Genomic DNA, 25635 nt, shown 5'->3' with positions numbered 1-25635 from the left:
GGATACCAGTTCTCAGAATTTCTACATGCTGTTCTACTACAGGAGGTTGAGATTGTCCCTCCTTTGTATGGTTATTGCTCCTGTTCTGGGGTGTTTGTTCGCTGTGAGGAAAGTTTATGTTATTCTACCTTTATGGTTCACTCTGCTTTGGAAATCTCAAATACTGAAGGCAGTTGGGGCTAGCCATCCAAGAGGCACTATGGTTTTTCAGTGTTCTCTATCTCCACCTGCTGGTAGGCGGATACAACCCATCAGTTAATGGATTAATCTGCTGTGACTAAAGGAAAGAAAATTACCACGGTAAGAACCTAATTTTCCCATTCTTCTTAACAGAAACAGGAGGAAGAATATTATAGATCCTTTTTCTGTTCTAGCTAGACTAACTTTGTACTAACTCTAATTTGGTTGTCGTTCAGAGTGACTCCACTCACCTTCTATGCATATTTGTAACTGTTGGACGCAATTATTGCTGAAGCTTTTTTTTTTTTCCTGTACAGGCAATTATTGAAGACTGAGCTGGGATCATTTTTTACTGAATACTTACAGGTTTGTTTGCTTTTGAGTTTCTCTCTAATCAATTACCTGCACTAGAAAGTTCAGCAATGAAAAGATAAGAATATAATTGCCAAACTGGATAAACCAAAGGTTTATCAACCTTAGCATCCTGTTTCCTATAGTGACATTCCAGGTTAAAAGTACCCAGCAGGATACCAAAGAATCTGTCCTTTTCTTATTACTTACACCCAACAATAAGCAGCGGCTTTCCCAAATCTACTTAATGTATATTGGTTTATTGTCCTTTGCTTCAGGAACTTATCTAACCCCTTTATAAACTCATCAATATTAACTGTTTTTCCTTCATCTTCCAGCAATGAATTCCACAGCTCAATAGTGGAATTTGTATCTTTAAAGTCACTATGAATTCAATTTTATATTATACATGAAATAATCTTACTGACATTAGCTAATGCCCATGCACAGTGTATGGTATTTGAATGTGTGTTAGCATTACCACTGCTTTCCCAATAATAATCCTAATACATATGCAATTGCCCTAATAATAAAAATGCCATCAGCCCCATTAGGTATTAATATCTGATGGATTTATCCAGTGGTAATAACTATGAGAGCTAATGCAACCTAGCTAACACTGGAAGGCTAACTACACCTCCTAAAGTATGGTTACATTTTGCAGCCAAATGGGCTAATGTAATAAGTGCACTAGGGTTATTAAAATGACACCACTTGACCTGAATGCCAAAGCCCATGTACATCCATTGTGCTGCTTTGCTTAAGCCTATTCCCTCTCCATTTTTCATTCTACTTCTTGCTTTGATCTCAATACCTCATCTCGTTCTCTCTCTTTGTTGGTGTCCTTCCCCTCTTCCCAGTTTCCTTTCCACTGTCTCTGCTCCATTGTTCTTCATCCCCTTCTCCTTTGCACTCTCACTTTTCTTCCTCCTCTCCTCCCCCTCTCAAATGTGGCTAGTTTAAGAATAGTGTGGTATGGCATTGGTGATGGAATGTGAGAAATCTTGGGACACAGCAGTTAAGAACTGCTTCTGTTTCTTGCACTGCCGATCCTAATATGCTGATGCTGTAATAGGAGACAGGAGCAGATGTCTAGGGCAGAGGTTCCCAACCATTTTGTTTATGTGGATCCCCTTCTAAACCTCAAAAGGTCCAGAGGCCTCTAGTGTTGATCCCTACCACTCTTTCTGGAGCCCCTCTCCTCAGTACCAAGCCTTTCTCCACTAGCTCTCTGTATAACTCTCTCTTCCTGTCTCTCTCCCTCAATTCTTCCACACATACTCCTTCCAACCAAGCTCCATCGGGCCTGGATTTAGTCATAAATAACATAACAAACTACCTCTGGCAATAAATCTAAAGAGGCAGATGCATCATTGCTGCCATTGCCTATGCCTAAATCTGAACTTGGCGCGGCTATACTGTAAATCTCACACAGCCAGCAATGTCTCTGTTAAAGTAACAGTCAGTGTGGGGGCCTTCCAGCACTTATGAACCAACAGGCCCAGTGATACCCTGTCCCATGTGATGACAGGAAAACCTGTGTTGGAGGAGGAGGCAGGACATCACCAGGCCTGTCAGTGCATGAGTGTTTATTTATGAGATTCTCAGTATACTGCCTTTCTGTGGTACAACCAAAACTGTTTAAATAGTACATACAAGTACAGAAGATATTTTTACCCTTTTGAGGATAGTTGTGTCCATCAACCAGAAGGCGGAGAGAGAGAGAACTGAAAACTGAGCTGAGACATATCTCTCTTGGCATCCAGTCCAGCTGCTCAGTATTTTCTGTCTCCAGCAGATGGATGGACACACTTTTCAGCCTCTAGTTCTGAGTGATTTGCTCCTAGTCTAGTTGGTCACCTGGTCCCCAGTTGAGCTTTGTGGGTGGCTTGAGTCTGCAGAGTCATATCTGGAGGTCTTCAGATACCTGTCTGTGGTGCCCCAGAAATTTACTTCTTCCCTCTCTTCATCTCTCCCCTGTTTTCTGTGGTGCTCTCCTTTTCCAGCACAGGAACCTTAAGGAAAAACAAAATGGGGGGGGGGGGGGGGGTTTCTGGAGAGTGTGGGAAAAAGTATCAGTCCTGGGCCTCTCTCATCTGTGGTAAGACTTGTGGAGACTGTGAGCCTGGGGATGCAGCTGGCAGTGGTAAGTCCAACTAAGGTTTGACACAGAACCAATAGAGGGCTGCAAGTTCTACTTTGTGCAGGGGAGGGATTCTGACTTACCGCTTGTGACACATTGTGCTGTGCTGGTGACCATCAGGATGAATGACAACTTCTGCGGAGGCAGTTAAGCAGTGTTCCTGCTGTGGGACCCGCTGGTTGGCGTCAGGGCGTTTGTAGTGCGTGCAAGCTGGGAATCCCCATTGGATGTGGAGGAAATGGTCGGCTGCAGCACATCTTTGGATTCAGTGCAGCATTCGAATATGCCGGGGTTTTCAATCTGTCTGGCAGGGCTGGTCCACCGTTTATTGCAGGAGAGCACAGGAATGGGCGCCTTTTCTCAGGGCTGACTGGAAGCCTCTGGCTGATCATGCATAGAGCACAGCCACCATTTTACAGCCTCAGGGCCTGACAGAGCATTCAGCTGCATGAGGATCTTTGTTTTCTCGGGAGTTTATATTGCTTTTAAACCATGCCTATTTACTGAAGCAGGGACAGTCATAGTTGCTGCAAGGTGCTTCAGTTTCTCTCACTGCTGCCCTTCTGGCGCCTTAGAGATCTCATTTAGACCTCCAGGAGTGGGCAGATGAGGCTATCTGTGCTTTTTCTTCCTTATCTGATGTGGCGTCAGTCTATTCAGAGGAGCCATTATTGAAGGAGCCGTTTGAGGTGGGAGAGCTCCCTCCTGAGGAGGGGAATTTTCTCAAAGTACTAAGGTTGTTTCGTAAAGAGGAGCTCAGTACTCTTATTTCTGAGGCACTGGTGGTGCTTTCCATTGATCATGAAGGGGCTTAGAGGTCCTTCTAAGGCCTTCCCAATGCTTCTAGGCATTCAAGACCTGATTACAGCAGAATGGGTCTCACCAGATGTGGGGCTGAGAGTGGGAAGAGCCATGGCTCACCTATCCTCATTAGTTCTGTAGGAGAAAGATAAATTGCAACTTCCCAGGGTGGGCTCCCTGGTTATGGCGGTGACTAAGAAGAAGGGGGCATTTAAAGACCTACAGGATAAGGAAGCTAGAAGGCTTGCTGAAACAAATGGCCTCTTTGGGCCTTCAAGCAACAGTGTGCAGCTCGTTTGTGGCAAGAGCATGCCTGAAGTGGCATCAGCAGTCAGCAACACAAGACGGGCACTAAAATGCCTAGCCGGAAGCGAGATTGGCCTACTTGGTGTATAATGCTGATTCCCCTGGCCACAGCCCTTTCAAAGCTTGGACTTCACCCATTTACCTATGCAGATGACTTCACTATTTACATCCCTTTTCGGACAAATTTCACCGAAATAACTAATGAAATCAGCCTTGGGATAAACACCATGCTCACTTGGGCTAACTCCTTCAAATTAAAGTTTAATACAGAAAAAACTCATTGCCTTGTTCTTTCTTCTCCCTTTAACAAATTCAGATCTGCTACCTTAAACGCACCAGGCCTTACCCTGCCCATCTCTGAGAGTCTACGAATACTAGGAGTTATTGTGGACCGGAACTTAACACTGTTGGATCATACCACCTCAACCACCAAGAAAATATTTTTCTCTCTCTGGAAACTAAAACGATTAAAGCCTTATTTCCCAAGAGGAGTATTTTGTAATTTAGTCCAATCACTAGTCTTAAGCCGAATCGATTACTGCAATGGCATATACGCAGGGTGCAGAGACCTATTTCTCAAAAAACTACAAACTGCCCAAAACACAGCAGCTCGACTTATCTTCGGAGCATCAAAGTTCAACAGTTCCAGACCTCTTCATGAGAAATTACACTGGCTTCCTGTACACGAGCGAATAACTTTTAAAATTTGCACCCTAGTCCATAAGATCCTCTACGGAGCAGCTCCAGCATATATGGATGCCCTTGTCAACTTACCACCAAGGAATTCGCTTCGATCTTCTCGTTCATATTTAAACCTCCGTTACCCTGCGTTTTCTGGTCTCACGTATAAAACCACATATGCTTCCACGTTTTCCTATATCAGCACTCATTTGTGGAATACATTACCTAAATCTGTAAAAATGGTTCAAGATCATCTGACTTTCAGGAAGTCTCTCAAGACCTACTTATTTGGGCAAGCTTACCCTAAAGATCCCGTCCTGCCTCTGTGGTTCCTGGACTCCAACTCCTCTAAAGATCTTGTGGACTTAACTACTTTCTCTTAACCCTGTACCTTTCCGCCCCTCGTATCACTTTCCATTTATTGTAATTTCCTGTTTGTTAACTAAATGTTGTAAGCCACATTGAGCCTGCCAGTGGTGGGAAATTGTGGGGTATAAATGATATAAATAAATAATAAATAATATTTATGACATGTTGTGGCATAATATTTATGACATGTTATGTGCCATGACATGTCTTTGACTGTCATGGCACATCGGCAACTCTGGTTGTGGCATTGGGCAGTGGATGCAGCATCAAAGTCATATCTAGTTAAACTGCCGTTTCGGGGCAAGTGGCTATTTGGAGAAGATCTCAGTAAATTGTTGAAAGAACTGGGGGAAACTAAGCCACAACAGTTACTGGAGGATAAGCTGAAAGCCCCTAGTCATCCATCTTCAGGGGGCTCTCAATCTTGATTTTGAGACAGCAGACTGTAGCGGCCTGGTCATCAGCAATATGGTCAGAAGTCCTGCTTTCAAGCATGCTAATCTTCCTTTTTTACGGACAGGAAATCCTTCTCTCAGCTAGAGCGCCCAATGTCTCCTGAGCTTCACAATGGTGCAAGGCTGGTCCACTGTTCTCTTCCTCCATTGGGGGGATGTCTTCAGGTGTTTCAGGAGCAGTGGTCCAAACTCATATCAGACCAGCTATATATTGTATCCTAGTTATTGGTGGGGTATTCTCCACTGGAATAAGCAATACATCCTTCAAATACTTCTTAAACATCTCCAAGGGTGAAATTAAAGGAGTCTTTGGAAAATTCAATATTCTTGAGTTATTTCTTCGAAGCTGGTTTTCTAAATATTCAATTTTCCTAAACTGAATAATTTTTCCTTGGAGACTGATGAGGAAAAATTTTTTTAAGTTTGTACCTCATTGTCCAGAGCCTCCAATTTAGTGTCATGAGTTCCAAGTCTGACCGAGAAACTTTCCTGACTCGATTTAATCTCCACCAACTCTTCTTGTGTAGATTTAGACATCTGTTTCAGGGTAGCGTTCAGACCCTGAATAGCGTCCCACAAACGTTCAAGGGTAACTACAGCTGGTCTAATTTGTTCTCCAGTGTTCCCCGGAAGCGTCTCCTGTGTGAGCAAAGTCAAGGGTAGGGCTCGCTGAGTCCACCCCGGCTACTCCGATATCCCCGCTGGAGAAGAGGTGGGCCTCCTACTACAGCCGCCAGGGCCAGACCATCTTCAGGCGCCTTATGGCGTTGTTCCTCCGGCGTCACTATTCCGCTCCCGGGCCTCGGAGGAGCTGCATGGGAGGGAGGAGTCAAAGAGATTCCCTCTATGCTATGTTCCGGCATTCCTGTTGGAGTCATCGAAGCGCTCCCAGAAGGTCCCGGCATGCGCACCACCATCACATCCAAAGTCCCTTGGCGCATAGTGGAAGATTCTGTCCGGCTCGAGGAGGTGAGTGCAGGGGGCTTCCCCTTTCTTTTTCCCATAACGGGTTCCAGAAAGGTCCAATACGCCAAGGAAACTATTGGCGTTCAGGAGCTGACAGCATACACATCTGCCTCAGACGCCATCTTGGACCTTAATCGGTCAAAGCTGTTTCAACAGTTTCGGCTTCTCAGTCAAGGCAGGCGCAGGGTGTGGAACTACGTCCAGGTTCTGGGGTCAGTGTTGGCGGTGATGGAAGTAGTTCCATGGGCAAGGGCTCATATGTGGCCATTACAGAAATCTCTTCTTAGCCGCTGATCTCCAATGTCACAGAAGTATGACCTTCATCTTCTTTGGATTCTGGTCACCAGGAATTTGAACAGAAATCTCTTTCCAGTAACACAATGGGAGGTGGCAACAATGGACACCAGCAAGTCGAGGTTTGGAGCTCATTACAAGTTCCATCTTGCACAGGGCACCGTAACACAATGGGAGGTGGCAACAATGGACACCAGCAAGTTGAGTTTGGGAGCTCATTTCAAGTTCCATCTTGCACAGGGCACCTGGGCAAAACAGGAGTCTCAATGGTCATTAAATCCTTGGAGTTCAGGGCAGGGTGGAATTCTCTTTCTGGCAGGGGCCCCAGTCTGAATTTTCTCTGACAACGCAATGGCAGTTGCTTATTTCAGCAAGCAAGATGGGACCCGCAGTTTTACGATGGCATTGGAGGCAGCCTCCTTCATGAGTTAGGTGGGAAAAAATCTTCTTTGCTTGTTGGCAGTTCACATTGCTAACTATGCAACCAGGATTTTCAGTTGATAGTGGACTGAAAATATTTTTCCACTTCTGGACTTGATGATGATGATGAAAAGGAAGGTTAAAATGCCCAACTTCTTCAGCCATTAGAAAGTATTGGGCTTGATGGGTATCGATGCCCTATTGCAGCCCTGGCAAGAGACACATCTACTGTATGTCTTCCCTCCTTGGCTCATGGCAGGCTGTGTGATGAAAAAGATCACATTGCATCAGGATAGAATAATTCTCATAGCCTCGGATTGGCCACGGAGGCCATGGTACGTGGATCTGATTTTCTGGATGGGGTTCCTCTCCGTCTTCTGCAGGTCCAATGCTCATGGAGGATCTGTGACCTTTTGATCTTATGACTTGGCCATTGAAAGGGCTTGGTTGAGATGCAAAGATTATTCTGATTCGGTCATTGCCACCTTGCTTCAGTCTCAGAAACCCTGTACATCCACAGCGTATGGGAGGATGATGAGGATGTTTGAGGGCTGTTGTTCTGAGCATAGACTTTCTCCCTTCTCTGCTCAGATCACACACATCCTAGAGATTCTCTAGGTAAGTCTTCAGAAAGGATTGGCGTTGGGTTCTCTAAAAGTTCAGGTGTGGCTTTGGCCTGTTTCAGGGGCTGACTACAGAAGACATCTCTTGCGGCTCACCTTGATATCCATTGATATGAATTCTAAGGCAAACTATATTGAGCCTTAGAGCTTGTCCTTTCTGTCTCCAAATATCAGATTTGGAAGATGAGATCAACAAACTCAAGAAAGAATTAGCTACAACTAAAAAAGCATCCATGATTACTCAATTCCAAGCCAATTTACCACCACCACTGCCACAGAGAATGAAACTACAGAGGAATAGATGGGTCACAATAGGCTCTGGTAGACTAAGATCTGTGACACAGAAGAACTCTCCTTCCCAACCTTTGTCTCTTTCAAATTCTTTTGCTGCACTGCATCATTTTGATGCTGAAAAAAGAAGTACTGTGGTGGAACCAGAGGCAATGAAAGTAGCACAACCCAAGAAACATCTCCCAAACAATGACAGATTGGTGAAAAGCAGAAAATTCTTACTGCTTTGAGACTCCATTATCAGAGGCATTAACTTAGGAACACAGTTCAAGGGTTCCAACCTAGTGAAATGCCTTCCAGGATCTTCAGCTACCAGATGTACTGACTAAATACATAAGTACATAAGTACATAAGTAGTGCCATACTGGGAAAGACCAAAGGTCCATCTAGCCCAGCATCCTGTCACCGACAGTGGCCAATCCAGGTCAAGGGCACCTGGCACGCTCCCCAAACGTAAAAACATTCCAGACAAGTTATACCTAAAAATGCGGAATTTTTCCAAGTCCATTTAATAGCGGTCTATGGACTTGTCCTTTAGGAATCTATCTAACCCCTTTTTAAACTCCGTCAAGCTAACCGCCCGTACCACGTTCTCCGGCAACGAATTCCAGAGTCTAATTACACGTTGGGTGAAGAAAAATTTTCTCAGATTCGTTTTAAATTTACCACACTGTAGCTTCAACTCATGCCCTCTAGTCCTAGTATTTTTGGATAGCGTGAACAGTCGCTTCACATCCACCCGATCCATTCCACTCATTATTTTATACACTTCTATCATATCTCCCCTCAGCCGTCTCTTCTCAAAGCTGAAAAGCCCTAGCCTTCTCAGCCTCTCTTCATAGGAAAGTCGTCCCATCCCCACTATCATTTTCGTCGCCCTTCGCTGTACCTTTTCCAATTCTACTATATCTTTTTTGAGATACGGAGACCAGTACTGAACACAATACTCCAGGTGCGGTCGCACCATGGAGCGATACAACGGCATTATAACATCCGCACACCTGGACTCCATACCCTTCCTAATAACACCCAACATTCTATTCGCTTTCCTAGCCGCAGCAGCACACTGAGCAGAAGGTTTCAGCGTATCATCGACGACGACACCCAGATCCCTTTCTTGATCCGTAACTCCTAACGCGGAACCTTGCAAGACGTAGCTATAATTCGGGTTCCTCTTACCCACATGCATCACTTTGCACTTGTCAACATTGAACTTCATCTGCCACTTGCACGCCCATTCTCCCAGTCTCGCAAGGTCCTCCTGTAATCGTTCACATTCCTCCTGCGACTTGACGACCCTGAATAATTTTGTGTCATCGGCGAATTTAATTACCTCACTAGTTATTCCCAACTCTAGGTCATTTATAAATACATTAAAAAGCAACGGACCCAGCACAGACCCCTGCGGGACCCCACTAACTACCCTCCTCCACTGAGAATACTGGCCACGCAATCCTACTCTCTGCTTCCTATCTTTCAACCAGTTCTTAATCCATAATAATACCCTACCTCCGATTCCATGACTCTGCAATTTCTTCAGGAGTCTTTCGTGCGGCACTTTGTCAAACGCCTTCTGAAAATCCAGATATACAATATCAACCGGCTCCCCATTGTCCACATGTTTGCTTACCCCCTCAAAAAAATGCATTAGATTGGTGAGGCAAGACTTCCCTTCACTAAATCCGTGCTGACTTTGTCTCATCAGTCCATGTTTTTGTATATGCTCTGCAATTTTATTCTTAATAATAGCCTCCACCATCTTGCCCGGCACCGACGTCAGACTCACCGGTCTATAATTTCCCGGATGTCCTCTGGAACCCTTCTTAAAAATACTGAAAGTGATCTGAGAAGAGAGCAAGACTTGAAATACTGATGTTGTAATTCACCTGGGGACAAATGACCTGGCCAACAATAGCAAGTTTACAGCACAGAGAGCATTCCAGAAGCTTGGGGAGGGACTGAAATCTTTGGTTTGGACTGTGGCTTTTTCTGAAGTAATTCCCACATGGGGGAAGAGAGAGGAAAGACAACGCAAAACAGTTGATTTCAATAAGTGGCTTGAGTCTTGGTGTAAAGAAGAAGGTTTTAGATACGTAGGAACATGGGGTAATATGTGGAGAAATAACAGGCTCTACTGTAATGATGGGCTACATCTTTCTTTGACTGGAAAAAGGATCCTTGGGGAGAAATTCAGACAGTATGTTTCTAGATGTTTAAACTAGAAGGTGGGGTTTACAAAAGGAAACAAGGGAATTCGGAAAGTCGCCCCTAGAATAAACATGATGGCAGAGGGAAAGGTCATCTAAATATAGAAAACCACCTAAACTCACCATATAAATGGAAAGCAATGAGCACAAATGCTCGCAGTCTAGCTAAAAAGGTTCAAGACTTGCAAGCTCAGATGTTTGAAGAAAACGTGGATATTGTTGCTATTACAGAGATGTGGTTCAATGATTCCCACAAATGGGTTGTGACTATACCGGGCTATAATCTTTTTAGGAAGGATAGAGAGGGGTGGAGGAGTGGCGCTGTATGTGAGAGACAATATCAGAGCGGCTGAAATGCGGGGGGCCTGGGGAGAAGAAGCTTTATGGATCGACCTAGAAAGAGAAGATGGAACCTGTATCCACATGGGGGTTATCTACAGACCTCCGGCACAAATGGAGAAGCTAGACAAGGATCTGATAGGAGATATTCAAAAGATTGGTATGAAAGGGGAGGTGCTACTGTTGGGAGATTTCAACTTGTCTGATGTGGATTGGAACGTCCTTCTGCAGAATCGGAAAGAAGTAGGGAGATTGTGGACGCCTGTCAAAGTGCCTTGCTCAGACAAATGGTAACAGAACCCAAGAGGGAAGGGTCGATGCTGGATCTAGTGCTCACGAATGGAGGAAGTGTTACCAATATCCGGGTGGGTACCCACCTATCTAATAGTGAGCATCACACCATATGGTTTGATATAAGGGTGAAGGCAGAGTGTGGACACACAAAACTCAAAGTACTGGATTTCAGACGTACTGATTTTGATAAAATGGGGAAATACCTGAAGAAGGAGCTGTTGGAGTGGGAAGGCATAGGAGAAGTGGAAAATCAGTGGTCAAAGCTAAAGGCTGCTATAAATATGGCGACTGATCTTTACACGAGGAAAGTAAACAAAACCAAGAGAAACAGGAAGCCTGTATGGTTCTCCAAACAAGTAGCTGAAAAAATAAGAACAAAAGAGGTTTTGTTCAAGAAATACAAAAGAATGCGAGGATCACGGAAAAGATTATCGGATTAAACTCAAAGAAGTAAAGAGAGAAATACGGCTAGCGAAAGTGTGAGCGGAAGAAAAAAGTGGCTAAAGATGTAAAGAGAGGTGACCAGACCTTTTTCAGATATATTGGAGAAAGGAGAAAGGATAGGAATGGAATTGCGAGACTGAAAGAATGAGAATGGTTATGTGGAGAGTGAGGAGGATACAGCGAATGTGCTAAACAATTACTTCTCTTCAGTATTCATGGAGGAAACTCCTTGAGAAGGAGTGTGGTTGGCTGCCGAGAGAATATCTGGGAATAGAGTGGATACTGCGCCATTTACGGAAGAGAGAGTTTTTTATCAGCTGGAGAATCTGAAGGTGGACAAAGCTATGAGGCTGGATGGGATATATTCCAGGATACTGAGGGAGCTCAGGGAGGTATGGGCGGGACCTCTGAAAGATTTATTTAATAGATCTTTAGAGACGGGAGAGGGTTCACAAGATTGGAGACGAGCAGATGTGGTCCCTCTTCACAAAAGTGGAGACAGGGAAGAAGTGGGAAACTACAGGCCGGTAAGTCTCACGTCTGTGGTAGGAAAAATAATGGAGTCGCTGCTGAAAGAAAGGAAAGTTAACTTTCTAGAAGCCAACGGGTTACAGGACCCGAGGCAACATGGCTTTACCAAAGGAAAATCCTGCCAAACGAATCTCATTGAATTCTTTGACTGGGTGACCAAAGAACTGGATGAAGGACGTGTGCTAGATGTAATCTACTTGGATTTCAGCAAAGCCTTTGATACGGTCCCCCACGGAAGACTCGTGAATAAGCTGAAAGGGTTGAAATTAGGACCAAAAGTGGTGAACTGGATAGGAAACCAGTTGACCGACAGGTGGCAGAGAGTGGTGGTAAATGGAATCCATTCAGAGGAAAGGAGCAGTGGAGTTCCTTAGGGGTCGGTGCTGTGACCTAGATATTCCTGAAGGGTTGGAAGGAAAGGTTTGCCTTTATGCAGATGACACGAAGATAGCCAATAGAGTGGATACCCTGAAGGGAGTAGAAATGATGAGACGGGATCTCCGAACGTTAGAAGAATGGTCGAGGGTCTGGCAGTTAAAATTATATGAGAAAGTTACTTCCCGGGTTTGGTAATTTGTAAGTTAAAATTTAATGCCAAGAAGTGCAGAGTGATGCATTTGGGGTGCAGAAACCCGAAAGAGAGATACCGAATAGGAGGGGAGAGATTAGTAAGCTCGACTCAGACCTTGGGGTGTTGGTGTCCAAGGATCTGAAGGTGATGAAACAATGTGACAAGGTGATGGCCGTGACCAGAAGGATGCTAGACTGCATAGAGAGGGGTATAACCAACAGGAGAAAGGAGGTGTTGATGCCCCTCTACAAGTCGTTGGTGAGGCCACACTTGGAGTACTGTGTTTAGTTTTGGTTGCCATATCTTGCTAAAGACGTAAAAAGACTGGAAGCGGTGCAAAGAAAAGCTACAAAAATGATTTGAGATTTGCGTTGCAAACCGTATGAGGAGAGACTTGCTGACTTGAACATTTATACCTTGGAGGAAAGGAGAAACAGGGGTGACATGATACAGATGTTCACATTTGAAAGGTATTAATCCGCAAATGAACCTTTTCCGGAGACGGGAAGGTGGTAGAACTAGAGGACATGAATTGAGGTTAAAGGGGGGCACATAAAGGGTGGTAGATACGTGGAATGCCCTCCCGCAGGAGGTGGTGGAGATGAAAACGGTAATGGAATTCAAACATGCGTGGGATAAACACACAGGAATCCTGTTTTGAAGGAATGGATCTATGGAATCTTAGCAGAGATTGTGTGGCGACATCGATAATTGGAGAGTAAAACCAATGCTGGATGGACTTCTACAGTTTGTGCCCTGATCGGTGCTGAATAGATATGGATGGGCTTCTGAACTTTTATTAAAGGAATAGTGCTGGGCAGACTTTTATGGTTTGTACCCTGAGAAAGGCAGGGACAAATCAAACTCATGTATACATATTAAAGTATCACATATCATGTAAAATGAGTTTATCTTGTTGGGCAGACTGGATGGACCCTTCAGGTCTTTATCTGCTGTCATTTACACAGTAACATAGTAAATGACGCCAGATAAAGACCTGTACGGTCCATCCAGTCTGCCCAACAAGATAAACTCATTTACATGGTATGTGATACTTTATTTGTATACCCGAGTTTGATTTGTCCTTGCCTTTCTCTGTAGAAGTCTGCCCAGCACTGTTCTTGTACTAAGTTCTGAAGCTAACGTCGAAAGCCCCTTAAAATTTACACTCCAGCTCATCCCTATCTATTTAGTCACGATCATGGCATAGACCGTAGCCCTGCTCCCATTTTGTTTCCCAATTACTGGTGTCGCCAGCCAATCTACGCTAAGATTCCGCTGAACCATTCCTTCTAAACAGGATTCCTTTGTGTTTATCCGATACGTGTTTGAATTCCATTACTGTTTTCATCTCCACCACCTCCTGCGGGAGGGCATTCCACATATCCACCACCCTCTCCGTGAAAAAATACTTCCTGACATTAGTTCTGAGTCTGCCCCCCTTCAACCTCAATTCATGTCCTCCAAAAAAGGTTTGTTTGCGGATTAATACCTTTCAAATATTTGAACGTCTGTATCACGCCACCCCTGTTTCTCCTTTCCTCCAAGGTATACGTGTTCAGGTCAGCAAGTCTCTCCTCGTACTGTTTGCAACGCAAATCCCATACCATTTTTGTAGCTTTTCTTTGCACCACTTCCAGTCTTTTTACATCTTTAGCAAATATACGGCCTCCAAAACTGAACACAATACTCCAAGTGGGGCCTCACCAACAACTTGTAGAGGGGCATCAACACCTCCTTTCTTCTGCTGGTTATACCCCTCTCTATGCAGCCTAGCATCCTTTGAACATTTACTATGTTACTATGTTTGATTCTTGGGAGGAGAGGGCCACCTTCGGCCTCCCTTACGTACACCGTGTCCAGAGTGGAACCTTAATTTAGTCCTTTGGGCTCTTCAGAAACCTCCTTTAGGGCCGCTCTGGAAGACCTCCTTGAAAGTTCATACGCTAAAGACAGTATTCTTGCTGACTGCTGCATTGGCACATAGGGTTTTGGAGCTTTAGGCTCTCTTGCCAGGATCCCCTTCTTCACTTTTTGGAGGCAGAGGTCTCCCTGCGCACGGTTCCTTCCTTTCTTCCAAAAATGATATCAGCATTTTGTTTAAACCAATCTGTGGAGCTTCTATCCTTTCACAGAGAGGACAAAGAGACTCAGTATTCTTCCTTGAATCTTCTTGATATGTGTACAGTCCTCATTAGATATCTGGAAGTCATGAATGAGTTTTACAAATCAGACAGAATGTTTATTCTTTTTGGTAAAGAGAGGCTTCCAAGCCCTACTACATTGTGCTTGCTGAATTACTAGTTTGACTTTTCCTGTACTGTACTATTTTTCAGGAGCTTCTGCTGCTTAGTCCACTATGCCTACCGTGTCTGATCGTTGTTTCCCGAGACCTGACTGTCTGCCCTAATCCGGCACTGAGGTGACATCACTTCCTCTTGAACTGCTATTTTTGTAACCCTGACTGTGGCATCTGTGCCGAAGGAGCGCACCCAAGAAGCAGGTCTTGCTCCTTGGACGAACTCCTTGCAATGACTCCTGGGATGAGTCCTGGCCAACCCTTTTTATCCATTCTTTTGAGGCCTCTTCTTAAGATTTTTCTGTCATCTTCTTTGTTCTTACTGCTATTGGTGTGCCTCAATTTTTGTTTCTTTATGGCATCCATCCCTGTTGTTTGGGGTAATCGCCCAACCCCACCCCCTCCTCAGTTTAGGCCCTGCTCCCTAGTTTCCCTTATTGCTTCCCCTTTGCCAGCCCCGGCCCTTCTATGAAGTTCCTTACACTTTCAGTTATCTTGCTCTGTAATAAGCCCTCTCTTACACACGGCACTCTTACTGCTCGTCCTCGATCTATATATTTTTTCTTTTACGGAGACTTGGCTTAGAGAAGGCGAGGCTCCCTATCTTTCACAATACGTACCTGCTGACTACTTCATTTTCAACTTTGCAACGTTCCTTATCCCAAGGGTTATTAGGGGGTGGAGTGGCGGCTCTTGCCCCCTCCTCCCTTTCTCTTGTAGTTATGGATTATGAAGCTTTTCCTTTCCCTGACTCTTTATTCCTATGCCTGGATGGTTCGTCCCCTATCTATTTCTTGCTAGTATACCTTCCAACCCTCTCTCTGTTTGACCATTTTTCACCAATTCTTCAATTGTCTTACTTATATTTCCCTTCAGTTTTCTCATCTTGTGATTCTTGGTGACTTTAATTTTCATGTTGGGACTAGGACTTTCCTCTTCTCGTAAACTTCACTGTGGTGTCCCACAGAGCTCCATTTTGTCTCCTATTTTATTTAATATTTTCTTGTCCCCTCTTGCTCTCGTCCTACAAAATTGTCACTTTTTATATCTATGCAGGCAATATTTCATTCACCCGAAATGCATTAACCCTGGATTCTGTATATCGTGCCTAGTGTTCCGCACTGAAATCCAAGTGTATTCTATAACACGCTTAACTTAATTGGCTTAACAAGCCAATCAGCATTTTTAACAGCACTTAACAAGCAATAACGAGCACTAATTGACAATAATTAGAATTTACACTCATAACTCGCTAAGTACATTCTGTAATGCAGAACGCCTAAATTCTAATGTGCGGAGCCAAAAAGGGGCGTGGTTATAGGCAGGAAAATTGGCATTTTGTAGGCATTCCAAAATTTATGTTCACTGTTATAGAATATGCCCCTCTGCGCCTAAATCTACGCTGGTATTTATGCCTTGTTTCCCTTGGTGTAAATGGATGCACGTAGATCTAGGCGCTGTGATATCAACTAAGCATAAATCTAGATGCCACTTACAGAATACGCTAAGACAGAAATTTATTCTGAGTGGATTTTTTAGGTGCCATATACAGAATCTAGCCCTAAATCTCTCTGCTCTTCAGAGTAGTCTAAATTCTATTAGTCATCGGCTTTCTACTAATTGCTTAGAACTTAATCCATCTAAAACATAAGCACTTTGGTTAACTAGTAATCCCCTCCTTCTGTCTTACTATTTGTGGTTTTCCTATAAAGTTGGTTGACTCTTTGAAACATATAGGCATTATCATCAATTCTCATCTATCTTTTGTTCCCCAGGTTTTTGCTATAGTACATTCCTGCTTCTGCTCATTGTGATCCATCCGTTGTCTTTACCTGTTCCTAGATGATGATGCCTGTGCTATCCTAATTCACTCACTTGTAATTTCTGAGATCGACTACTGCAATTTTATTTACACCGGTCTACAATCCTTACTTACAAAACACTGCCATACATATCCTTTCCGATGTGCGAGACTTTGATCACATTACGCCTTTGTTTAAACAGTATCTCTAGTTACCTATTTCTTACTATATACAGTATAAGATCCTGATGTTAACACACAAAACTCGTAATTCAGATGCTCCTGCTTATCTCACATCTTTAATAATTCCTTACAGGCCCATCCGTACGCTCCGTTCTGCTATGGCTTGTTAATCTGGTCGTGAGCCCTTGAGCCCAGGTCAAGGCCTAGTATAGACCAAACAGGCCCTTCGCACCACCAAAGCCACCAAGCCTCACACACACACAACAACCAACTTGCACCACCAGAAAATGGGAGATAGAGCATTCAGGTGGGCCTCAAGGCTTATTGGGAACCCACTCATACAGAGTCCAAGTGTGCAGGCCTCACGGCCGAACAGGAACCAACTCGTACACTAGGAAGGGAGAAAGAACAACGAAGAGTCCCCCGAGGGACTGGACACAAGCAGCGCACACAGCGCTGGTTAGAGACACAAGGGAAAGGGCGAGAGACAGGAGCCTCTAAAGGAATACACAAGGCTGTGCCACAGGGCAGACAAGGATACAGGAAGCCCCTCAAGGGAACACTCTAGGGTGTACCATACAGCACACAAAGGTAAAGGGAAACCACCTATAAGAATACACAAAGCTGGCTCCACAACACACAGAGATAAAGGGAACTACTTATAGGAATAAACAAGGCTGTGCCACACAGCATTCAAGGTGAAGGGAATCCAAACACAAGAATACACAAGGCTGACTCCACAACACAAAAGGAAACTGTTGTAGAAATATATAGGGCTGTGCCACACAGCACACAAGGTAAAGGGAAGAGTAAGCAAACAGAGAAAGCTGCCTTAACACACACAGATCAGATAAGGAGCACAGCTTCAGAATCAGGAGACAGACTCAGACTCAGCAAACAAAGGAAAACAGGCTAAGGTAGAGGCTACTCCTGAAACACGGAACTGCAGGAAGCAGGGCTACACGGCAGACAACGGAGAGGCAAACAAAGGGAAACTAAAACAAACACACAGGAGCAGATACAAGGACAGGGAAACTGCCAAATGGAGGCAGGACCACGGGGAGCAGAGCCTAAGCTTAGCACAAGAAAGGGAACACAGAGAAAGGGGGAACTGCTCCGAAGATGATTATACCTTAGACCCTGTCTCCTTATACTCCTCCTCTAGTCTTCTTGTCTCCATCTTCCCTACACCTCACCCCTCCCAATCTCTTTCCTTTTGCCTATCATGCCTTGTTTACCTTTCCATGTTCAATTCACCTATTCTTATAACCTTACTATTACTATGTCTATTACAGTTTGTAATATTCTCCTTATAATACTTTGAACCTGCTGTGCTGCTGTGTGGGGGAAAGCGCGGGGTACAAATGTAATAAATAATAATAATAACTAATCAAACAAACAAGAATGATACCAGGCACAAGCTTACCACAGACTGCACAACACTAGAGAAGCAGAGGTGTAGTGAAGTGAGGCAGTTGGGCTCATGCTGGGAATACCCAGCACACACACACACACACACACACACACAGGATCACCAAGCAATGAGGAGAAAAGCAAAACTCCTACGTAAACACAAGTGCCCTAGCACAAGCAGGCTTCAGATGAGCAATCAACGCTAAAGCAAGGGTTGCAGGGAAAGGTAGGCTTAAGTAGATCTTGGCTTCTGACGTATGCAGCTACAGACGTCAGCTCAAATCCTGACAGGCCAATGAGAGGCGAGTTCCAGCCATTCCCCTGCCTGTTAGCTGAGCGGGTTCCAGCCACTCCCCTGCCTGTTTATCAGAATCATAACATGGCTCACCAGCTTTCAATTCCTCCTTTCTCATTCTGCCTTTTTTGCCCTAAGTCCCTCTCTGTGGAATTCTCTTCCAGTTACCCTTCATGCGGATTAATCATACTCTCAGTTTAGAACTATGTTAAAAACCCATCTTTTTACTAAAGCTTTTTAGACATGTCCCTATTATTGCTGGCTCAACGGACTAATCAGCTTTGCTCCCTTTTCTTATTTGCTCTTTTCCTAGTTCTGTCTTTTCTTGCATTAGTTGTAGTTCTTTTCAGTTTTTTATTGTTTTGCTTTTATTGTTAACCGCTCTGATTTTATGACGGGTGGTATATTAAATTACCAATAAACTAAGCTAAACAAAACAATTGCTAGATGGCAGAAGGACACTGTTGTGGGAAAGCAGGCTCCTCAGGCCTTGTTGGGCTCATTCAACGAGGCGTACAGTGACATCCCGGCAGAGACTACCTTACTGTCTCTGGTAGATATTTGCAAGGTGGCAACGTGGTTGATGCTGTATACCCTTGCCAAGCACTACAAGATAGATGTTGCGGCATGTTCGAAAGCCAGTTTTGGGGCTTCAGGATTGCTTTTGAGCATGCCACAGGTTCTGGAATAGTGGGAAGCTACATAATGGAAGGAGAAATGAGGTCTTATCTGATCATTTTCTTTCCATTAGTCCTTCTCACTATTCCAGAAGCCTGCCCAAGGTTTCTGAGATGTTTAGTTGGTGCGAAGGAATAGGTCAAATAATGACTGTCACTTTGCATGGTCTTCCTACATATCTCTTATCTCTACAAGTTGTCTAGAGATTGGAGAGGCCCACACATGGTTGCTCATTTGGTTAGTGTTAGGTTAACAAGTAGTTTAGGTTGTTGTGTATATTCTGAGTTTCTCCTTACTGCTTGTCTATGTAAATACTGAGGAGCTGGACTGAATACCAATAGAGATATGTCTCAGCTCAGTTTTCAGTTCCCTATCTTCACCTGCTGATTGATGGATACAACTATCCCACTGGTTCTGGAATAGTGGGAGAGATAATGGAAAGAAAATAATCAAGTAAGACCTAATTTCTCCTTCCTATTCTTTGTGGGCTTATAATCTAACTTTTATAGCTGGGACAACTGAGGGTTTAGTGACTTCTCCAAGGTCACAAGGAGTGCAGTGGGCATCGATCCCAGATCCCCGAAATTCTCAACCCACTGCACTAACCATTAAGCTCCATGCTGAGTGTTGCTTTAACAGCGAAGCATCAGGGAGGAAGTGACGTCACTGGGCTGAATGGCTGCCTGAGCCTGGTGCTCCAGGGCGGTTGCAGGTGTACCATGTGAAATACCAGTCAAAAATTGTAGAATCTGGTCATCAGGTGCTCTGGACTGTGCTCTGCCTTCGGGGGTTCGATGTCAGCGTGGCGAACTATAGCGGTGGCGAAGAACACGGTTAATACGCGCCGGATATCAAATGCGCGAGTGGTTTCCAAGATGGCAGTGGAAGGCGATGCAGCCCCAGAACCGGGGATTCAGCTGGAGTTGGATTTATCCATGTTCCGTGCAGAGATGTGGACTTGGTTCTAGGAGCTCAAATCGGATTTAACGGTGAGATCAGAGCTGCAAAAATCGCTGGAGAGGCTAAAAAAGGATGTCCATGAAATTGGGCGCCGCGTGGGCGAAACGGAAGAATGCCTAGAAGCCCATGAAGAAGATCTTGAACACCTCCAATCTAAATTAATGCAGGTGGAACAGCAGCAGGAGGCTGCAGCGCTCAAATTAGATGATCTTGAAAATAGATCTCGCCGTTGCAATATCCGCCTTAGGGGTATCCCAGAGACGGTGGCGGATACCAGTATGTTGGAAGTGGTCGGTCAGATTTTGGCTAAAGTTCTCAAAACTGATGGAGGGGAAACAGCAATGGCGCCGCCGATGCTGGAGAGAGCACATTGCCTGTACGGGTCCCGAGTGGCTAATAAATTTCGCGATGTGATAGCCTGCTTTCATAAATACATGGACAAAGAAAAAGTTATTTGTGAGATTTGCCATAGTGGCGGGTCTATTATGTGGTAAGACAATGAGATTGAAATTTACCTAGATATTGCGCCAGCGACCCTGATAACGACGAAAGGAATACCGGGACTGAACTCAGTTGCTACGGGATCGTCAGATTCATTATCAATGGCATTTTCCCATTGGTCTTTCCTTCACTACTTAAGGCAAAACCTATACAGCAATCTCTATCTCTGCAGTAAAAAATAATTTGTCAGCAGCAGGTTAAGATGCCTGTTCAGGAGGTAGAAACATACCTAGAGTTTGTCACACTTCCGCAACTGTCTGAACTGGCTGTTAAAGATCTATCGGCTCCCATTTCCAGTGTGGAGATATATTGGGTGATTGATCAGCTCCTTTGGAGAAAGCCCCGGGCTTAGATGGGTTTTCGAATATGTTTTTCAAGAAGTTCACCTCACAGTTGATAGACCCTTTGGCCTCATATTTCAGCTCTCTCTTAGGGGAGTCGCATCTTCCACTATCTATTCGACAGGCGGGGATAGCTTTGCTTCTTAAACCTGGGAAAGATCCATGGTATTCACAATGGAGAAGGGTAGTTAGTGGGGTTCCTCAGGGGTCTGTGCTAGGACCGTTGCTTTTTAATATATTTATAAATGATTTAGAGATGGGAGTAACTAGCGAGGTAATTACATTTGCTGATGACACAAAGTTATTCAAAGTCGTTAACTCGTGACAGGATTGTGAAAAATTACAAGAGGACCTTAAGAGACTGGGAGACTGGGCGGCTAAATGGCAGATGACGTTTAATGTGAGCAAGTGCAAGGTGATGCATGTGGGAAAAAAGAACCCGAATTATAGCTACGTCATGCAAGGTTCCACGTTAGGAGTTACGGACCAAGAAAGGGATCTGGGTGTCGTCGTCGATAACACACTGAAACCTTCTGCTCAGTGTGCTGCTGCGGCTAGGAAAACGAATAGAATGTTGGGTATTATTAGGAAAGGTATGGAAAACAGGTGTGAGGATGTTATAATGCCGTTGTATCGCTCCATGGTGCGACCGCACCTTGAGTATTGTGTTCAATTCTGGTCTCCGCATCTCAAGAAAGATATAGTAGAATTGGAAAAGGTGCAGCGAAGGGCAACTAAAATGATAGCGGGGATGGGACGACTTCCCTATGAAGAAAGACTAAGGAGGCTAGGGCTATTCAGCTTGGAGAAGAGACGGCTGAGGGGAGACATGATAGAGGTATATAAAATAATGAGTGGAGTGGAACAGGTGGATGTGAAGCGTCTGTTCACGCTTTCCAAAAATACTAGGACTAGGGGGCATGTGATTATACTACAGTGTAGTAAATTTAAAACAAATCGGAGAAAATTTTTCTTCACCCAATGTGTAATTAAACTCTGGAATTCATTGCCGGAAAATGTGGTGAAGGCGGTTAGCTTAGCAGAGTTTAAAAAGGGGTTGGACGGTTTCCTAAAGGACAAGTCCATAAACCGCTACTAAACGGACTTGGAAAAATCCAAAATCCCAGGAATAACATGTATAGAATGTTTGTACGTTTGGGAAGCTTGCCAGGTGCCCTTGGCCTGGATTGGCCGCTGTCGTGGACAAGATGCTGGGCTCGATGGACCCTTGGTCTTTTCCCAGTATGGCATTACTTATGTACTTATGTAGCTGTAGCTCTTATCGTCCCATCTCTCTGTTAGGGGTTGGCTATAAGATTCTAACTAGGATTCTGGCACTAAGGCTGCAAAGATATCTTCCTGATTTGATTCATGGGGATCAGTCCGGTTTTATCCAGGGTCGGCAGGCAGCCCAAGGATAATATTTGACGCTTGCTGGATTTGATGTGCTTGGCTCATCGAGATAAGATACCGGCGATAGTCTTAAGTATCGATGCGGAAGAGGCATTTGATCAAGTTTCTTGGCCATTTATGATGGAGACGTTGCGTTGTTTTGGTTTTGCAGGAAACTTTATGACATGGTTATCTCTCATTTATGATTCTCCGGTCGCAAGTCTCCGTGTCAATGGGAAATATACAGAGTTTTTTCCGATCTCAAAGGGTACTAAGCAGGGATGTCCATTGTCCCCACTGATTTTCGCATTAATCATAGAGCAGTTAGCTCAAGAGGTACGAGAATGTAAAGATATTGTGGTGATTCGGGTAGGTAATCAAGAACATAAAATTATGCTTTACGCAGATGATATACTTTTTGGTCTAACCGAACCTCTTCAGTCCCTAGCAGCAGTTCAAAATACGCTGCGACAGTATGGATGGTTATCAGGATTTACAGTTAATGTCTCAAAATCTGAGCTGCTTAACCTCACAGTGGGGGAACCTCAGTTGTCAGAATTGTGTACCCACTTTCGTTGACATTTCGTCCTTTAGATTGTAAGCTCTTCTGAGCAGGGACCGTCCTTATTCGTTAATTTGTACAGCGCTGCGTAACCTAGTAGCGCTCTAGAAATGTTAAGTAGTAGTAGTAGTAGTAGTTATAGGTGGGCACATCGATCTATCCGCTATTTAGGGGTTCATATCCCAGCAGATCTGGACCAGCTTTACGATTTAAATTATCCCCCTTTGCTCTCTAAAGTGGTGGATGATCTCAACCAGTGGGAGGGGCTGGGACTTTCATGGGTAGCTCGTATCAGTGCGGTAAAAATGAATCTTCTCCCTAGACTTTTGTATCTTTTTGCATGTCTCCCATTGCGCACTCCTAAATGACTTCTACTTACGCTTCAACGTAAAGTATTTCATTATATTTGCCAACATAAGCTCCGCAAGTATGTCGGGCTCGAGTGCATGCTGGGCGGGAACAGGGAGGAATGGGGGTCCCTGATTTCGCTCAGTATTATCGAGCTGCGCAGCTGACTGTTCTTTTTGATTGGATGATATCCCCTTCGAAATGCTGGGTACAATTGGAACAAGCTGTGGCAGGTAAGATTCAGTTGACCTATCTACCTTGGCTTCCATTATCACAGTTACGTACATGGATGGACTTAGCCCCCTATAGTTTGGCCTGCGTGTTAGCGGAATGGTATGATACGAGACGGAGGCTGTTTCCAAAACAATGTTGTTGTTTTTTATACTCCCATCATACATTCATCCGGGTTCTTAGCATCCGGTCTCTCGGGAGTGTATAAAAGATGGGAGCCAAAGAGGTTACGGGTACTGGGACAATTGCTAGTACAAAACAGCTTTATCCCCTTTGAGGTTTTGAGAGAATGATATGAGCTGACTGAAGCAGATTACTTCCCATAATGTCAACTAAGAGATTTTATTCATAAGAAGGTACTGCCTGATTGGCGACAGGGAGACCAGGCCATACTGAAGCTGTTTAAATTGGGAGTGGGGAAAGGGTTAATTTCTAGACTATATAAAGCACTGTTGTTATAGCAAGCCAATCACCCAAAAGTATGAACATAGCTGGGAGGATCTGTTGGGAGTGCCTCTATCTGACTCACAGTAGCAAATGATTTACACAAGACTTACCAAAGTTACTATTGCTTCTAACTATATAGAACATGGTTATAAGATGTTTTTTCAGTGGTACTATACCCTAGCATGTCTGAAAAGGATTTTTGGCTCTGGCACTGGTCTCTTCTGGAGAGAGTGTGGATCAGAGGGAACCTTTGGTCATATCTGGTGGACTTGCCCTAAAGTTCGGAGATACTGGAAGATGGTGTCACGTTTCCTAGGTCATCTGTTGGGAGCAGAATGTGAACCTTCTGCTCTTGTTTTTTTTTGCTTAATGGCTCTTCTTCATCGGAGGACATGGGAATTACTAGATTGACTCATATGGTGGTCACTGCGGCAAGACTTTGTCTAGCAGCGGCGTGGAGAAAACCTGAAGTCCCCAGCAAGGACCAAGCTGATGGTAAATTTGGACTATCTTTATCTAATGTCAAAACTAACAGCCATTAAGTATGATCGAATGAGCTCATTCTTAGCAGTGTGGGCTCCCTATAAAAAATTGATGGGTCATTGTTAGTAATATGGGGGAGGGATGTTGGGGTAGTAACGGCCCATAGGGGCCACCAAGATAGCTCAAGCTACTAGAATAAATGATAACTTTTTTTTTATGAGAAGTTGGGGAAGGAAGGGGTGGGAACAGTGTGAATTGATAATTATGTGTGCATTGCTTAATGTTGGCGTTCAGCCTGTGTATACTATGTTAATAAAAGAATTGAAAAATTAAAAAAAAACAGAGAAGCATCACTGGTTATTGAGTGGGATTTATGATATAGCAGAGAGATAAGAGGGTAACATGAAAGAGGAGAGGATCAAGGGAAGGACAATGGGAGGGATAACCCCTCCACCAGTGATTTCAGGAGGGGGATCTTCTCCCCCCCCCCCCCCTTTTTTTTTTTTGCCTGTGGGTGTCCATAGCATAAATCCAGTCCTGGTCCCACATGTCTGTCTACCTCTCTTCCTAGCCAGTCCCTACAATCTGTCTTTTCCATCACTGGTCCCTGTTTCACTTATCACTGGTCTCTGTCCCTCTCTCTCCTCCCACCAGTCAGTCAGTCTTTACCTTTCCCTCCTGCTAGTCCTCACCATTATTATGCCTCTCACTCTTCACCTACTGATGTTGCAGTCTTGTTCCCAGGCCCTGCAGGCTGATTACTGATGTTGCAGTATTGTTCCCAGGCCCTGCAGGCTGATGTTGGTCCTGGTGCTCCTGCTTCTGACCTCCACAGCTGCCTTCCCGTGCCCCCCCTCCACCTTTGGGCTCAGGCCCCCTCCAGAACTGAAGCTGGCGAGGATGCCAAAGCCCCACCAGCCAAATAAATACAGTGCCACTGCTCTCCTCCTTCTAGTGCTGCTTCCTTCCTACAGACGTTGGCAGTGTGCCGTCAGCTGCCAATGCCAAGACTTCTCGTGCATCTCTGAGCATGTGCAAGAAGACTAGGCAGCTGAAGGCATGCCACTGATGTCTATAGGAAGGAAGCAGTGCAAGGAGGGTGGGAAGCAACTCCAGCACTGTATTTACTTGACTGGTGGGGGCTTGGCATTTCCGTCAACAAAGGTATGGTTAGAGCATGTGGGTGGGGGAGATAAGAATGCATTGCCCCTCCCCCCCCCCCCCCCCCCCCCCCCCCCCCAGTTCACTCCTGGGCATTCCCAAAATTGGAGGGTTGGCTAAGCCCTTGGAACTCCATGCCCACATCTACTTTTTTTTTTTTTTTTTTTTACTTTATTTTAAACTTTCTTCCAGATGAAACCGTAGACAAGATCAGTTATAATAACATCAAAAAAGCAACCTTCAATCTATACAGCAAAGACATCAAAACCCCTCC

At 44.5% G+C, this 25635-nt stretch overlaps 1 protein-coding gene across 6 annotated transcripts in view; it reads left to right on the top strand.

The window, feature by feature from the left end:
- The window catches only part of PRR5 (proline rich 5), a 652413-nt gene that overhangs the window by 397716 nt on the left and 229062 nt on the right, over positions 1–25635 (top strand). For 5 of the 6 annotated variants that reach the window (XM_030214308.1, XM_030214307.1, XM_030214309.1 and 2 more), the window contains one exon: positions 498–546. The exons of the other annotated variant lie outside the window; for it this stretch is intronic. In XM_030214308.1, the coding sequence (XP_030070168.1) occupies positions 498–546 (49 nt within the window). The remainder of the gene's footprint in view (positions 1–497; positions 547–25635) is intronic. 6 annotated transcript variants of the gene reach the window in all.

Source organism: Microcaecilia unicolor, chromosome 9, assembly GCF_901765095.1.
Source record: "Microcaecilia unicolor chromosome 9, aMicUni1.1, whole genome shotgun sequence".
Classification (NCBI taxonomy): Eukaryota; Metazoa; Chordata; class Amphibia; order Gymnophiona; family Siphonopidae; genus Microcaecilia; species Microcaecilia unicolor.
Note: the sequence above shows the minus strand (reverse complement) of the source record. Positions and strands in the feature narration are given on the sequence as shown.